Source organism: Heterocephalus glaber, unplaced genomic scaffold (genome assembly GCF_053883595.1).
Source record: "Heterocephalus glaber isolate CG9 unplaced genomic scaffold, H.glaber_assembly_v1.0 deba00001457, whole genome shotgun sequence".
In the NCBI taxonomy this organism is placed as follows: Eukaryota; Metazoa; Chordata; class Mammalia; order Rodentia; family Bathyergidae; genus Heterocephalus; species Heterocephalus glaber.
The window spans coordinates 25,862,630-25,880,707 of record NW_028258305.1 but is presented as its reverse complement, the minus strand read 5'-3'; the positions used below and the strand labels follow the sequence as shown (position 1 = coordinate 25,880,707).

Genomic DNA, 18,078 nt, shown 5'->3' with positions numbered 1-18,078 from the left:
GAGTAATATTTGCTGATGTCTATAAAACAAAACAGCCAACAAAACCTGACTACATAATGATCATCCTCTCTGTTAAGGAGGATGGTCTGTATATTTATGGATTTTTTTTTCCTCACTATTTTAAGATAGGCATAAATGCCACATTTTTGTTTCCTTTTTAACAGTAGTTTAATCTTTTCTCCTGACAGTGACCCATTGTTAAAATACTGTACAGAGTTTCTCATTGGATGGAATAACTTTTTATTCCTTTCTCCCTATTAAAAATCCTAAAAGGAGAGAGATCCTTATAGTTTGATGGCTTCCACGGCTGGTCTTGGTGACATGCTGATGGTGGTAGGGATAGGCCCTTCTGGGGTAGAATGCGGAGTTTTGATAGATGATTTCTGGATCCTAACAGGAAACAGAAGATAGGACTTTGTTGGTTCATATGCCAGTTGCTCTGCAGAATTCATCAAAAGTCTGGTGGCCCAGTCATTTTTATCTACTAGGCTCAGTACTTCTAGGGCATTTGAGGTTTTTAAGGGATCATGGAGTATATGAGATGTGTGCTTGTTTATTTTTAATGCCTATCTATACACATATGTGTGCTTCAAAATGGAAAGGATTCTGGTTATAATTAATGTTTAATTAAATTTCTACAATGATATTGATAGGCTGCCTGTAAGTTCAACTCTTACATAGTCAGTGTGTGATTTTTGTGCCATTAAAATTTTTGAAAAAAATGTGTGAGGGGGCTGGGGATTTAGCTCAGTGGTTCCGGCACCTGCCTTGCAAGCGCAAGGTCCTGAGTTCGATTCCCAGTACCCCCCCAAAAAATGTGTGAGGGACATTTTGAGAGTAAAAGTGCCTGGTATCCATGAAGGCATCCCTGCTGTTTGGTGGGGATTTTATTTAGTTAGGAGATACAGTACTTGATTTTAGGGGTTTTCAATTGGAGTGGTTTAACTTTGCTAGCTATTCAAAACTCTGCTTTAGAGCAGTTAATGATTTTCTTTCAAACTGAAACACATAGTAAAACTTTATAGTCTCTTTTATTTAAAGCTATTTCTTTTGGCTTTAACACTATTTTACATGATAGTAACACCATACTCTCCTTAAAGATTTATGAATTTCTTCACCACTCCCTCGTTTATGCTTTCATTATTGTGACATTGATATTATTGCTTTATAGAAAATAGAAGAAATTGTTTACCTAGGCATTCTTTGTCATCTTTTTCAGGACACATTTTTCTACTCATTGGTCTATGACCCCTCAGTGAAGACCTTATTAGCTGACAAAGGTGAAATTAGAGTGGGTCCTAGATACCAAGCAGACATTCCAGAAATGCTCCTAGAAGGTATGTTTTCCCTTGGCTTTCAAGTCTTGTGAAAACTCTCATTTTGAAATTCAAAAATTATTCTTGTTCTCATATGGAAGAAGCAGCAATTTTCAGGGTAGTTTAAAAGTTATGAGTCTTCATAATTTTAGCAACATAATAAATAGCCATGGAAAAATTTTATCTGATCAGTTATTCGTTTATGACTTACTGCTGGGGATTGAGCTCAGTGGTTTCCGCTGCCTGCCTCACAAGCGCAAGAATCCGAGTTCAATCCCCAGTACAAAAAAAAACAAAAAACATTTATGACTTCCTATTTTTTTGTTTCTTTGTTTCTTTCTTTCTTTTTTTGGTACCGGGGATCGAATGACTTCCTATTTTTATGGCTGTATTTTTTTTTTTTTTTTTTTGAACTTGGTATTGAGCTCGGGACCTTGTGCTTGCGAGGCAGGCACCTGAACCACTGAGCTAAATCCCTGACCTTATGGCTGTATTTTAAAGTGCAACTTTAAGATTGTTAGTATTAACTTATTTTTTTTTTGGGGGGGGGTACCAGGGATCAAACTTGGGTCCTTCTGCTTGCAGAGCAGGCAGTGGAACCACTGAGCTAAATCCCTGACCTGTTAACTTATGTTTTAATGTGATATGCTCATGCCCTGAGATTCTTGACTTTCTTGAAGTAATGTATCCCAGGTGGCTGTGGAGTCTCATGAACACTCACATTTTGGTGGGGATTTTCCTGGTCTGGATAGTGTATATATACCAGATGAATTTAAAGGTTTGCATTTTAAAAACAGATCTTCCTAGGGAGACCTAGTTTTCTTTTTCCAATTAGAACCATACACTAAAATCTTTATTTTTTAATACTAACACTGCCAGTCACAGTAGCACATGCTTATGATCCCAGCTACTTGGGAGGATGAGGCAGGAGGAGTGAAAGATAGAAGCCAGCCTGGGCAACTTAGTGAGAACTTGTTTCAAAAATAAAATGTAAAAAGGATGTGGCTCAATGCAAAGGCCCTGGAGTCAATACCCGGTACCTGCAAAACCCAACAAAATATCCATTAAAAAACAAAATACCCGGGTAAGGCAGTGTATTATGTACCATGCTAAACCAGTGATCACTGTTAATGTTCAGGATGTTTCTTTGTTCACACTCTGGTTTACAGTCCATGCAGGGGAGCCCATGTGCAGAGGGGAAGTGCATGTTTTGTTGTGCAGCTGCTGCTTTCAGTCTTCTTAGGTGTACAGTTGCCATCTTTCCTTGAGACAGACTTCACAGTGACTGTTTAGTGATTGTTCTTGTATTTCCTTGGATGCATCATAGTTTTCTTTCTAGTCTCCTAATGATAGATGTTTGCTTTTTCATGATATTAAAAATGATTCTGGCAGATAAGGTATACATGTATTTGGGAGGTAGAGATTTATTTTCAGTATAACTCTCTGGAAGTGAAATGGCATATTCTTTTCTTTTCTTTCTATGACACTGGAGATGGAACCCAGGGCCTTGTGCACAGTAGGCAATGTTCTTCTGCTGAGCTACATCCCTCAGCAACAGTGATTATTAGAGTTACTGGGCTCTTGATTAATACGCACCCTTCTTTCTTTCAGTGAACATTATTTCATATAAACACTTGGTTTTAAAATTTTATAAATAGTGCTATAGTGAGTATCCTTTTCTATAATGAATCATTGTACACTTGCAGATATAACTGGAAAATATGTTCCTAGATGTAAAATAGCTAAGTCATAGGGCTCATGTGTTTTAACTTTGTAGAAAATGCCAAGTTGTCTTCTAAGTTCTATTTGTACATGGATATTTTCCTTATTTTAGTTAATTTATAATTTATGTCCAATAAACCCTTCCCTTTTTCACATACAGTTTTGGGAGTATTTGACAAGCGTACATTACCCTAGGTAATTCAGAAAGTCCATCTCTGTACATGTATGCATGTCCAAGGAGCCTTTGGATACTTTTCTCTGAATTATAATCTCTTCCTTTCAACTCTGCAGGCCATGTCATTCTCTTAATCTTTTAAACTGTTTTTATCATTTGACTTTTATAATAGTGGACTCCCTGAGCTATTGATCCTGTGTTCCTCTAGGGCACTGAGCATAGGCTAGGAGTGTAGCAAGCTTACAGTTCTACACTCCTCACAAAGGACCTATAGTGTTTGAGGTTTATCTTGCGGGTAATATTCTTAACAACTTGTGACTTATGTTAGCTCTCTGTCTAAGGCAGCCTTTGTATTTAGAAAATGTGACTGTATACTCTTTAACATAGTAGATCTTGGTCTTCATTAACCAGTGCACATTTACTTTTAAGATAATGTTTCCTCTGGAGGCCCTCTGTGTGAGTGGTTTATTCAGGCAATATTATGCTTTCTTTAAATGAAATAATGTACAACACAACTGTAAGTAAAACAAGAAGAGTCATATTGTTATGGACAAGGGGGAGCAGACCCCATTGAGTCTCCTGTGGTGCCCTGGTGGACTGCTGGTTCAGAGGATTACAGCGTGCTGGCTGCTGGCCAGTGCCCCACCTCCACACTCTGTGAACTTCCCAGATAAGCTGCACGTTAGTGCTTGGTGAATTCGTGTCCCCTTGTAACCTAGCATAACAAAAGGCTGCAGTATACTCTTTTGCCTTTCCCCATTTTTCAATCATAGAATTAATTTTACTCCAGAAAACACAGAATGTGGCAGAAATTGCAGTTATACTGGAAACAAAAAGTAGTACTCCATCACATTATCCTTTAACTGCTGTTAACCAGTGTTATTAATTTAATATGTTCTTCTAGACTGTTAGCTATAAAATTTATAGTCTATGCAATGTTCCACTCATTGTGTAATAGATCCCTGTTTCTCTCTCTTACATGTTTTATGGTAGAGCAAGTTTTCCTCATTATTCCTTTTCAAAAATTCCTGGGGAAGAATCTTATCTGAAAATTTTTTTCCTTAATGTTGAAGTTTATCATCAGTTTGTCAGTTTTTTCCCTTCAAATTTCATTAGAATTCAGATTTGGTTGGAAGATTGTGATCATATTAAAATACTGAGCAGTATGTGAGCCTAGTTCAGCGATTTCTCTGTGTCCCCATTGGTCTGTGGGTTCTTGCACTTGCACCTAGCTGTTTAATTACAGAGGATTAGTAGTACTCGGTGGTGCCCCCTAAGACTAGTCGCTCATCACAGCTCTTACTTCTCAGCGTTCTCTTACCTATTGCTATTTGCTTATTTTCCCAGTGAACTTTATTATCTGTTTGACTAGCACCAGGAACCTACTCTTGCTGTGGTTGCAGATAACTTGTAAGTTATCCCAGGGAGAACAGACATTTTGATGATGAAAAGTCCTAACTAGAAACAAGTTTCTTTTTCTTAAAGGCTACTTTTGAATAATGTGGGAGTGAGAATTCTTTTTAAAAATACATTTTTAGTCATATAGGTTTTATATATTTTTTGCTAAGTTTATTTTTAAGTTTATAACTCTTTGGCTTTATTTGTGTGTATTCATCTTTTGTTGTTTTTGGTACCAGAGATCAAAGTATTCATCTTTTAACAAAGAAAAATAACACATTTGTAGATTTTAGAAAAATATGCTATATATTTTTAAAATAAAAAATGAAGAAGTCATTTTGGATTCTTACTGTAATCTGTAGCATTTAGGGTATCCAAAATGGTTCTCTCTTATAATCAGGCAGTCAACTAGATGCAAGGTTTAAAGAGTCCCCTTCTGGGTTGAGGTGCAACTCAGTGGTAGAGTGCTTGCCTACCTGGCTAGGTTCAACCCCCAGCACTGAAGAACAAAAAACAGACAAGAAAACCCCCAAACTTCTTTTTTTTTTTCTATTTAATTTATTTTGGGGAGAGAGGACAAGTAGGGACATGTATTAGTCACTTTACTTCTTGCCTGGACACAAAAATAGGCACCCAACAAATTAAAGGAGGGACAGTTTAGTTTGGCTCACAGGTTTTAGAGGTTTCAGTCCATAGCAGGGTGGCTCAAGGGAGGGTGGCATGGCAGAGGAGAGTTGCTAAAGCCTTGGTAGATAGAAAGCAGAGTGAAGGGAGGAGCCAGGTAAGGAGGTAAATTCTTCTAGACACCGCTCTCAGTGACCTGCCTCTTCTGACTCCCCACTCCTTGAGATAGGGTATCATTATGTGGTTCAGACTGGTTTTGAACTGTATAGCCTAGCTTGGCCTTGAACTTGAAGTGATCCTCCTGCCTTAGCCTCCAAAGAGCTGGGATTACAGGTGTGTGCCACTGTTCCCAGTTCCCCACCTTGTAGCAAGAAGTCAGCCATAAGCCTCCATAATCCAATCACCTTCCAAAAGCCCCACCTCTGAGCAAATGAGGCTTTGGGGGATCATCCAGATATAAACCATAACAGGATACCAGTAAATCACACTTGAAAAGCAGATGTTGCATCACAGAAACATCCATATATAGATAGTACTTGGTTGTAGGAAAATGACATAGTATAGAAAATACCATATTCAGAGGCAGATATTTAGGACTAGCTGCAGTCTGTGCTTACTAACTTTTTGATACTCTCAAAAGGGTACATTTTAACCAGTGGCCAGATTCCGATTTGCATTGGCATGGGATGTAGAACTGGAATTAATATCTCGGGTAGGTGGCAGCAGCAGCACTATGCCAGAATATGATACAGGCTGGCTTTCTTGTGAACATCTCTTGATGGATTCTGAAAGATTGTTTTGTCATTTTTTTGCTTGTGAAAAAGTCTTTTTTGTTGCTTTGTAGTTTTAAAATTCACTTATGGCTACCCACCACCTAACAAACTCTCGAGAACTAGAGATTTTAAATCTTGCTTTAAATTTGGGTAAACCACCTATAGATTTTTCTATAGAAAAAAGATGTCATATTTGAGAAATTTTGAATTAATTTAGATATAGTATTAGAATTTAAAGAAAGAAATCTATTTTACACATTAATTAGAAATTTAATTGTTAAAGTGTTACAATTATTAAACTAGAATTAACTGCACAGACTTAGGTAAAAACCTAGCTGATAGATTTTAATTGGATAAACTTGGGAAATGATTTAACCTCATGAGTTTCCCATTTCTTCCTCCTTAGAAAGGGAGTGGTAACGTGTGGAGGTGTATCTTAGCATGTGGTGATCATGGTATTATGTGTAAAGGAGAGAAATACCTTTCACAGTGCATTTGGCACAGTGCCCGGCACTTGTTAGCTGTGACTGTCACTTCTCCCCTGGCCACTCTGTCTACTGCTACTAATTAAATAACAGCCACCAGTGATTGGGAATTTCAGGAGCTGTCTCTGAGAATAAAGAGTGTATTAATATGGGGCTGGGGATTTAGCTCAGTGGCGCCATGCCTGCCTCTCAAGTGCAAGGTCCTGAGTTCAATCCCTGGTACCAAAAAAAGTGAATTAATATATCTTTTGCCATAGCATGTTTAAAAACTGGAATTAGCTCAGTTATAGTAAACAGGAAAATGTCAATAGAGAAAGTAGAAATTGTGTCAATTCACAGGAGGCTTTTCCCAACAAAAGAAAAACGTTATGGAGAGTTTAAGTAAAAAAGATAGGAATTCTGCCGAAGTGCCTTTCTCTAATGCAAGCAGTAGCTGATGTGGCTTCAAAATCTGTGTCATTTTGTGCTGTGTTAAAACCAAATGGGGAAGCTTTGAGATGAAGGAGATGTGAAGAAATTTCCTCCAGTGTTTGAAAGGGAGGGTAGAGACCAGGGAGGCTGCTAAACATCCTGTCATCCTGGCTATTTTATTGGTTCTTGGGATAGAGTTAAGTGTTTAATAAGTGCTAGTTAACATTCATATAATTACAATGATACTTAGAATTTCAAATATGTACTCTTAGACACTCTAGTCTGTTTCTGCATCTGTGATCAACCTTTTTTGGTGGTACTGGCGATTGAACCAAGGCCTTGGAAAGGCTAAGCAAATGTGCAACCGATGAGATATATCTCTCGCCCAACATTGTTTTGATTATTCTTGCTCCCCATTTAGTTTAATCCTTTTTTATTTTGATGATAATGCTGTTTGACTTAGATTTTTAAAGTCATTCACTTCTAAAATTAAATTTTTATTTTTTAATTTTGGGGAGCTCTTTTAAGTTTTTTTTGTTGTTGTTGTACTGGAGATCAAAACTAGGGAGCACATTGAGCTACATCCCAGCCCTTATTTTTTTTTAATTTAACTTTATTGTTTTTGTGGAGGGTTCTCTCTCTCTCTCTTTCTTTCTTTCTTTTGAACTTGGGTCCTTGAGCTTACAAGGCAGGGGGCGGAAACAATGAACTAAATCCCTGGCCCTTGTGTGTGTATTTTGAGATAGGGTCTCATTCCAGAGTCCCAGCTACCCTTGAACTTTCTGTGTCGGTCAGACTGGGCTGGAACATGTGATCTTCCTGCCTCAGCCATTCAAGTAGGTAGGATTACAGGCTTGTGTCATCTCTTCTACCCTCAAACTAAATTCTTTTTTTGAGACAGGGGCTTGCTGTGTAGTTCAGGTTGGCCTTAGCACTCATTATGTAGCCTGTGGTGGTTTCAAACTCACAGTTGTCCTCCTGCCTCAGCCTCCTAAGTGCTAGAATTATAGACACCCAACTTCAAGACTAAATTCTTACATATTTAATATAGTGAGATTCTTGTACAAAAATTAAATCATTAAACTTGTCTTTGCTCTTTCTTTACTCAAATCATCTTTTCTTTGAACATTTAATTGCTTTATGTAAACCTACCTTTAGTTTTATTTCTTAGTTTTATATTTTTGTCACAATGAATGTGATTTTTTTTACATTATCATCATCATCATCATCATCATCATCATCATTATTATTGTTTTAAAATACCACTGAGTTTCTATATTCATTTTTATGATGGCATTGTGCTAACTTATTCCTTTGATTCGTATTTTAATACATTGGTCAGAAATTTCAACACAGTATTAAAAATAGTGATAAATGGAATCCTTGTGTGTTTCTAAATTAAATGTAACATAATAAATACAGTCCTAAGATGGCTGTTACAAAGGAAATGAGTTGTATTTAGGACAAAGAATATTTTACTTGTTCAGGAAAGGGCCTTTAGGATGACAGTGTGATACTGGCGTAGTTCTTTAGAGTATGCGAACACCCTTAGGTTCTCTTAAGGGATATACTAAAGAAGTGCATTGTCAGAATTTTCTAGAAATCTTAAAATATAGCCAGAGGAGGGTTAGAACTAACATATAAAAACATATCTGGGCGTCAGGGATTTAGCTCAATGGTTCCGCCGCCTGCCTCGCAAGCTCAAGGTCCTGAATTCGATCTCTGGTACCAGGAAAAAAAAAAGAAATCTATTAAAAACATATCTGGGGGGCCGGGGATTTAGCTCAGTGGTTCCAGCGCCTGCTTTGCAAGCGCAAGGTCCCGAGTTCGATCCCCAGTACCAAAATAAAAAACAAAAACTTATCTGGGTCTGTATTTCTCCCAGCATCTATGAAGCAAAAATAGGAAGCAAAAAATGTCGTCATTGGGCCAGGGATTTAGCTCACTGGTCTCGCTGCCAGCTGTTCAAGCACAAGGACCTGAGTTCAATCCCCGGTACCAAAAAAAAAAAAAAAAAGTCGTCATGTGGTCAGTTGGTAATACATTTATAGGAATTCAGAAGTTCGGGAGACCTTTATGTGCTGCTTTTTTTTTTTTTTTTTTTTTTCGGTGCCAGGGATCGAACTTGTGACCTTGCACCATAATCACTGAGCTAAATCCCTGGCCTGTGCTGCATTTTTTGATGATGTGGGAATTGCCCTGTTTAATCATAAATGGAAAAGAGAAGTAAGATTATTACAATGACTAGAATAGACATAACCAGAGCATGGAATACATAACTAATGTTATAGGGCTATTCCAAAGATTGCTGCTGGCTTATATAAATTATGATTAAGTTAATTCAAGAGCTTGCCAGTTTTTCCCTTGTGAAGATGGTCAGACTGTGATAGGAATATAATAATTTAGTGAATCCAAAATGAGATCTCGGTTTAATCTAGAGTACAACTATTTCACAGAATATTTCTATATTTTTTCTTTTGTTGTAGTTGCTATTTTAATTCTCTAGCATTGCCTATATTTTGGTATTAATATGAGGGCATTCAGGAGTGTTTTATTATTGTTTGCAGTGAGGTCATTTAGAATTCTGTTTGTTTGTTTGTTTGTTTGTTTTTGGTACCAGGGATCAAACTTGGGACCTTGCACTTTGGCGGCAGGCACCAGAACCACTGAGCTAAATCCCCAGCCCCGGTCATTTAGAATTCTTACACTAAACTCTGTGTCTGCTGTATGCTATAGAATCCATGGATGGAATCAAAATTTATCAATTCAGCTTAAATTGGAATAGTAAATAGCCTCACTCTTAAATTTTGCAGAATATAAAAGAAGGGGCTAAATCCTGACTAGCACTGTGTCACCATTACTTAAGATTTATTTATAAAAGTCACATTTATTTTCTTAATCTTATTTTTGTCCCCTGTGTTGAGTCTTGAACCCAGGGCCTCATGTGTGCTAGGCAAGTTCTATACCAGTGAACCACACTCCCAGCCCCTGTGTAAGTTATTTTTATCATTACTATGTTTTTTACCTTTATTATCTTATGTAATATGTATTTTTCTAAGATACAGAGAGAGTGATAGTAAACAAAAGTATGAAAATTGAAATCCTTTCACATTTGTTGGGTCTTACTCCCTGTTTGTAACCGCTTTGGGCTGGCTGGGAGTGGCAGCCAGCTCTCCCACTGCCTTGCCTGCCTTTGAGCAGCTGTCCAGCCTGACAGCACTGGCTGACTTGGAGGCTGCAGATGTGGTGGCACAAAATTCTGTCTTCTCTCATTCTGTTGACACCTGTTTACTCCCCCACCATGCGTCCCATAGCCTGGGTTTGTCATCAGGGCATTTTTTGGCGTTATAGTGTGATGTCAGTCAGTATGAGGTATTCTCTCTGTTATTACAGATGCAGTGATCAGAACCAAAACAAAGCCAGAATCAGTTACTCTCATCAGGGAGCTCCTAGTCTAGGAGAACCTTTAGGTATAAAGCAAAATTCCAGTTGACCCGCAAGTCTGTTTTTATTTTAATTTTTTAATTTTTTTTCTCATTAAACTTTATTTTAATGGGTCTCAAAATTCTGTGACAGATTTTTGCTCAAGTTGTTTCCATTAAAACGTGATTTTAAAAGCTAATAACTTAAAACTGTCACACACAAAAAGAAAACAAATGGTCCACAAAACACATTCTCCTTTCCTCCTGAAGGTTTTATGATGCATTGTTATCATTAACCAGTCTTTTACTATTAAACTTAAATGGCCAATTGGGAGAAACAGTTCTGAGACCGGTCTTCCACCACTGATTAAGACTGGGGTGGCAGGTGTTGGGGTGATATTGATTTAGCCTTCTGAGCTTTCTGGGCAGACTTGGTGACCTTGCCGGCTCCAGCAGCCTTCTTGTCCATTGCTTTGATGACACCCACAGCAACTGTCTGTCTCATATTGCGAACAGCAAAACGACCCAGAGGTGGATAGTCAGAGAAGCTCTCGACACACATGGGCTTGCCTGGAACCATGTCAATGATGGCAGCATCACCAGATTTCAAGAATTTGGGGCCATCTTCCAGCTTCTTACCAGACCGGCGATCAATCGTTTCTTTCAGCTCAGCAAACTTGCAAGCGATGTGAGCTGTATGGCAATCCAGTACAGGAGCACAGCCAGCACTGATCTGGCCTGGATGGTTCAGGATAATCACCTGAGCCGTGAAACCAGCTGCTTCCGTTGGTGGGTCATTTTTGCTGTCACCAGCAACATTGCCACGATGAACATCTTTGACAGACACGTTCTTGATGTTGAAGCCCACATTGTCACTGGGAAGAGCTTCACTCAGAGCCTCATGGTGCATTTCAACAGACTTTACTTCAGTTGACTGGTGCGAAGGTGACCACCCTGCCAGGTTTGAGAACATCAGTCTGCACTCTGCCCACAGGGACTGTACCGATACCACCAATTTTGTAGACATCCTGGAGGGGCAGCCGCAAAGGCTTGTCAATTGGGTGAGTGGGTGGCAGGATGCAATCCAAAGCTTCAAGCAGTATGGTTCCACTGGCATTGCCGTCTTTACGAGTGACCATCCCTTGAACCAAGGCATGTTAGCACTTGGCTCCAGCATGTTGTCACCATTCCAACCAGAAATTGGCACAAAAGCTACTGTGTCAGGGTTGTAGCCAATTTTCTTTTTTTTTTTCTTGGTACCAGGGATTGAACTCGGGACCTTGCACTTTCAAGGCAGGCAGCAGAACCACTGAGCTAAATCACCGGCCCATATAGCCAATTTTCTTAATGTAGGTGCTGACTTCCTTAACAATTTCCTCGTATCTCTTCTGGCTGTAGGGTAGCTCAGTGGAATCCATTTTGTTAACACCAACAATGAGTTGTTTCACACCCAGCGTGTAAGCCAGAAGGGCATGCTCATGGGTCTGCCTGTTCTTGGAGATACCAGCTTCGAATTCACCAACACCAGCAGCAACAATCAGGACAGCACAATCAGCCTGAGATGTGCCTGTAATCATGTCTTTGATAAAGTCTCTGTGTCCTGGAGCATCAGTGATAGTCGCATAATACTTGCTGGTCTCAAATTTCCACAGTAAGATGTCAATGGTGATAACACACTCAAGCTCGGCTTTCAATTTATCCAAGACCCAGGCGTACTTGAAAGAACCCTTCCCCATCTCAGCAGCCTCCTTCTCAAATTTTTCAATGGTTCTTTTGTCAATGCCACCACATTTGTAGATCAGATGGCCAGTAGTGGTGGACTTGCCTGAATCCACATGTCCGATGACGACGATATTGATGAGTCTTTTCCTTTCCCTTGTTGGCTTTGATTTAGTGGTGGTTTTCATTACACCTGTGCTCTTGAGGCAAACCCGTTCCGAAAAAAGCAAGTCTGTTTTTAATTAGTATCCTCTGTCATGTTATCAGTCCTGCCTACAATGGTTATACCTTTTTGTGAGGTATTCTAAAACAAAGCATCCTGCATTCTAGTGTCTTTCTTTGGCCCTCACCTCCTGTTTGAGTTTTCTTTCTGTTAATGCCACTCTATTGGTACAGCTCACAAAAATCAACCTTGTACAACCCCTGTGTTGCTGGCATTCCTGAATCTTCTCCCTTTGGTCTGTTGCCACTGTCACCTTTCAGCCCCTCATTACTTCCAGGTGGAACTCTTAGAAGAGTTTGATACTTCTGACTTGATTAGTTATCTCTGTAGAGCAAATCAGGTATCACTGGTAAGTATGACGTTTGAAATTTTGTTCTGATGTTGTTAACTCCCTTACTGAAAAACCAGGGCTTCTCATTACCTCCAAATAAAATCTGTTCAGAAAATCAATATACAGTGAGTTGGGCATGGTGGTATGTGCCTGTAATCCTAGCTGCTTGGGAAGTTGAGGCAGGACGATTTAAGGCCACCCTGGGCAACTTATTGAGATCCTGTCTTTAAAAAAAAATTAAAAGAAAAGAAAATCTATGTAGAATCTTCAATAACATGTTCAGATCGTGATCTCTTCTCATTCCCTTTATTGTCCTTCAGACAAAATGTGTTGTTTTTTTCTCTGTCCCTTTTTTTTGGTGCTGGGGATCGAATTCGGGTCCTTGTGCTTGTAGGGCAGGCAGTGGAATCACTGAGCTAAATCCCTGGCCCTCTCTGTCCCATTTTTAGTATTTTTTTTTTTTTTGGTACCGGGGATCGAACTCGGAACCTTGCGCTTTCGAGGCAGGTGCTGGAACCACTGAGCTAAATCCTCAGCCCTCTGTCCCATTTTTAATATCTCATGACTGTGTTCATAGTTTCATTTTTAAGTCCTCTTCTCATGCCAGTATATTGATACCCTTCAGTTTTTGTTTTTCTTTTTTGGTGGTACTGGAGAATGAACCCTGGGACTTACACGTTCTAGGCAAGTGCTGTAATGCTAAGCTACATTCCTAGCCCTTTTTTTTTTTTTTTTTTTGAGAAAGGACCTGCCTGAATTGCCCAGTGTGGCTTTGAACTTTTGATTCTCCTGCATCCTTCTTGTGCATCTGGGATTACAGGAGTGCAGCGTCATGCCAGGTTCATACCCATCAATTCTTAGCAGAAATGCTACTACCTCCTTCATGACGTTGTTTCCTAGTTAGCCTGAAATCATTTCTCTATAATCTTTGGATTCTTACAACCATATTTATAACACTTCTTTGACATCGTCTTTGTATCACATACATTGATACCTACATTTTACCGTAGTCCAGGTGTTTTGTGGCAGGGGTGCTATTTCATTTTCTTAGTCCTTAGCCTGAGCTTGGTGCCTCACTCGCACAGGTGCTCAGGACGTGCGAGCTAACATGGATGCCCCGTGGTTGGTTTGTTGTATTTTTTTATTTCTTCGCGGTAGCGGGGAACTCAGGACCTTGGACTTTTGAGGCAGGTGCAGTGCCACTGAGCTAAATCCCCAGCCCACGTTTGTTGTATTATCATCAGTGATCACTTTACCAGGTGTTGTACATTTGCTGTCTGAAAGAATATACCAAACTATGACTGTTTATCTTACATTGAAGTATTTCCAGTACCGTGGAGACCATAGTCATCAGCTGTCAGTGACAGTGTGCTTTGTGTAACAGTGTTCCATTTCCTTTATTCTTGGGCAGGAGAATCAGATGAGAGGGAACAGTCGAAATTGGAGGTGAAAGTTTGGGATCCAAATAGCCCACTTACAGATCGACAGATTGACCAGTTTTTAGTTGTAGCACGGTAAGTATGGAATTAGTGAATCAAGAAATATCTTTTCTTTTTATGATACAATTTATAGGTATATGTATTTTCCATTCTTTGTAGTCTGTCCTGCTTTGGTTATATATTATTCTTTTTCTAGTTATATAAGAAAGCTTAATACTGTATATATCACATCACCTCCTAAAAGTACATACAATTTGTTATTAATATCATTATATCGTTTTTTGGTGTTTTTTTGTTTTTTTTTTGGTACCAGGGATTGAACTCAGGTCCTTGGGTTTGCGAACGAGGCAGGCGGCAGAACGACTGAGCTAAATCCCCAGCCCCATTATATCAGTTTTTAATGAAAATAGATTTCAATTTTACTGAATAATGAGGACAACAGAAATTTTTTTGCTTTGTAGTTCAGGCTGACCTTGAATTCACTATGTATCCTAGGCTGGCATTTGAACTCACAGCAATCCTCCTGCCTCAGCCTTCTGAGTTGTTTTGAGGCAGAGTCTCACCAAGCAGCTAGGTTGGCCTTGAACTTATGTAGCCCAGCCTGGCCTTGAATTCACAATGTTTTTGCTTCTGCCTTCTGAAAAGAGAAACGTATAATGAAGAAATTCAGCATCTCAAATTCCATGTATTTAATGATTTCTTTTATGCTGGACAGGGCTTTCCTAGACTGGATCATTCAAGAAATAGCAGAAATGTGCAGATCAGGTTCTTCTTGCTGCCTGTACACATACATAAGGCCTCTTGCTAAGCCTGGGACTTTCCTTTAAGAGCTTTCAGCCTGGCTAGCCTACTTCATCCCTCTTTGCTTCAGAAAATGAATGAGGCAGAATTTTATTTTCTGCAGATTTAGGAATAAAAATGAACTGGAGGTGGAACCCCTGGGCTAGAGACTCCATAAAAGGTTTCTGAATTATAGATTGTTTAGGAGATATTGAAGTTTTCAAATTTAATTTGCATTCTTTTTTTTTTTTTTTTTGGTACCCAGGATTGAACTCAGGACCTTGCGCTTGGTGAGGCAGGCCTGGCGCCACTGAGCTAAAACCCTGGCCTTTCTCCTTTTTCTGATTGCCAAGGACTATATATTTTCTTTTTCCTTGAAGCTAGAATGAGGGTTACTAAGGAATATATCTAGTATCTTTTTTTCCTCCCAATATTTGTTTTAAAAAATAATCTTGTAAATATAAATTAAGGCCAATTTTGTTTTGTTTTTTTGAGACACGGTCTTAGTTTGTAGTTCACGCTGGTTTTGAACTCACTATGTAGCCCAGGCTGGCCTTGAACTTACAGTAATCCTCCTGCCTCAGCCTCCTGAGTGCTGGGACTACAGGTGTGCACCACCATGCCCGGCTTGGCCCCCCACCTCCATTAAGTTTATTGGTACATTTTAGGTGTACGGTACAGTTACATTCCTCATTGAGATCTTGTACCTTTACATGATGCATCTTGGTTCTTATTTTTTCCCCTTCCCCTGGCGTCCTTTCACCCCCTCCACCCTTCCCTATTTACAAAGACTTTGTTTCCATTTTTTCCTTTTCTCATATTTTTTCCTTTCCCTTCTTTTCTTTCCCCTACCCCCTCCCACTTCCTCTCCTCCTTTAGACCTTTTCTTCTTATTTCACAATGTCAATTACACTTTTTGATCCTTATTTACACTTTTAGTTTTTCACACCAGAGAAACTATTTGGTATTTACACAAGTGTGTCCTATTTATTTCACTTAAGAGTATGGCCTCAATGTACATCCACTTAGCTATAAATGTCTCTAGTTTCTCATTCTTTATGGCTGAGAAGTACTCCATTTCATAAAAAAGAAAAACCCACATCTTCTTTATCCAGTCTCCAGTTGATGGACTGTTTCCAAGTTTTAGCTATTACAAACTGTGCGGCAATAAACATGGGTGTTGTTTTTGTTTTTTGAGACAGGGTCTCACTTTTTAGTTCAGGTGGCTTGAACTCACTATGTAGCCCAAGCTAGACTTGAATGCCTGGAGATTCTCCTGCCTCAGCCTCCTGAGTGTTGGGATCACAGACCCATGCCACCACACCTGGCCAAGTATTTATTGATTGACTGTTGGGTGTGTTTTTTTTTTTTTGTACCAGGGATTGAACTCAGGACTTTCCATTTTCGAGGCGGGTGGTGGAACCACTGAGCTAAATCCCCTACCCTGATTGTTGGTTTTTTGATAGAGTCTTGCTATATAATTCAGGCCAGCCTTGAACTATGTATCCCAGACCTGCCACTTCTAAATTTACACTCGGCAGAAATGCATACATCTGTGTGCACCAGAAGATACGTACTCAGATGGCATTAGTGGCATTATTCAGTGTCTAAACAGCATGTAATCAGCAGTGTAGGAGGGGGTGGAGAGTGGGGATCCGAAAGAATCCTCCATAGCAAGGAAAGTGAATGAATACAGCTCCATTTGACAACATGGATAACTCTGCAAACATAATTTTAAGCTAAGGAAGCTGAACATTAAAAAAAGTATCTACATTGTGTGAGCAAAACTAATATGTGGTGTCAGAATCCAGAGTAGTGGTTCCTGTTGGGAAGGAAGGGGGAGAGTAGGAATTGCAAAGGAGCATGAGAGTGTTCTGGGGCTGCTTGCCTACAGGAATCTGTTTCTAGGCTTGGATGTTGGCCACCTGAGTGCACTCACGTTGTGATAACTGAACTGTACATTGTGGTAATTTTGGGGGTATGTGTTATTTTAATTAAAGTGCCAAAGACACCTTTTCAGCTAAAATGCAAACAGTAAACAGTGAGTCTTCACGTGCTGCAATTCTTGAGGTTATGGTGCTGCTCTGCATTACAGCAAGGCCTTCCAAATTGTTACAAGTGAAAATGAATGTTGTGGAATTCGCCTTCCCTTTTAAAATGGGATTTAATAGAAGTCTATTATATATTGAGTTCTCATAGGAAGGGATTGCTAGTTAATATTATGTTGTGCTAAGGAAAAAAGAATTGTTGGGGTTTCATGATGTGGGAAAAAGGGGGTCATGATTTGCAATTTTTGAGCAAATTTGATACTGAAAGATTTACTCAGTGGTTTTTTTTTTCTTTTTCTCAGTGTTTTTTTTTTGTTACGGGGATTGAACTCAGGACCTTGTGCATGCCAGGCAGGCGCGGCACCACTGAGCTACATGGCCACTCTGGCCCCTCAGTGGCATTTTATAATAGATCCTCTCTTCCTCCTTTAAGTCCACACAGGTTACTTTTTTCTTGATTTAGTTATAATTACCTCTAACAGTAGTAAATTGACTTGTCAGTTACAGGATAGATAGTGTCTCTTATCCAAAATGCTTAGAACAAAAAGTGTTTCAGATTTCAATTTTTGGATTTTGGAGTATTTGCATATATATAAGGAGATACCTTGGGGATGGGTCCCAACTGTAAATAAGAAAAATGTTTATGTTTCACGTATACCTTATTCATGTAGCTGAAGGTAACGTTTTGCAATGTTTTCAGTAATTTTTTACATGAAACAAAGCTTCAGAATGTGGAATTTTCCACTTGCATACTATCAGCAGAGGTTTAGGTTTTGGAACACTTTTGATTTTCAAAATATAGTTGTTCAACCCATATCAAATCTTACAGATAGAATACTTTTCATTTGATTCTCAAACATCCAACAACTTGTTTTCTCTTTCACAATTTTTCATTCAGTGCTCAGATTTGTTTTTTAAAACAAAAAAATCAGAAGTATAATGTTTCCTCTTTGTGTTTGGCTTCTACAGTGCCGTTGGGACATTTGCTCGAGCTCTCGATTGCAGCAGCTCTGTGAGGCAGCCAAGCTTGCACATGAGCGCAGCTGCTGCTTCCCGAGACATCACCTTGGTAAGATGCTTTTTGAAATTTGAGGTTTTGGTTTTGCTACTTGTTTAATTAGAAAACCATTATGCCTGGGTGTGGCAGATGAGGCAGGAGGATCACCACGAGTTCAAGGCCAGCTTGTGCTACATAGAGAGTTCAGGGCCAGC

General features: G+C 39.2%; 1 protein-coding gene across 8 annotated transcripts in view; it reads left to right on the top strand.

Annotated features, from left to right (window-relative positions):
- Positions 1-18,078, top strand: part of Mta3 (metastasis associated 1 family member 3) — a 224,026-nt gene that overhangs the window by 141,713 nt on the left and 64,235 nt on the right. For all 8 annotated transcript variants that reach the window (XM_087215960.1, XM_087215959.1, XM_087215957.1 and 5 more), the window contains 3 exon segments: positions 1,220-1,337; positions 14,011-14,113; positions 17,836-17,935. In XM_087215960.1, coding sequence (XP_087072086.1) covers positions 1,220-1,337; positions 14,011-14,113; positions 17,836-17,935 — 321 coding nt within the window.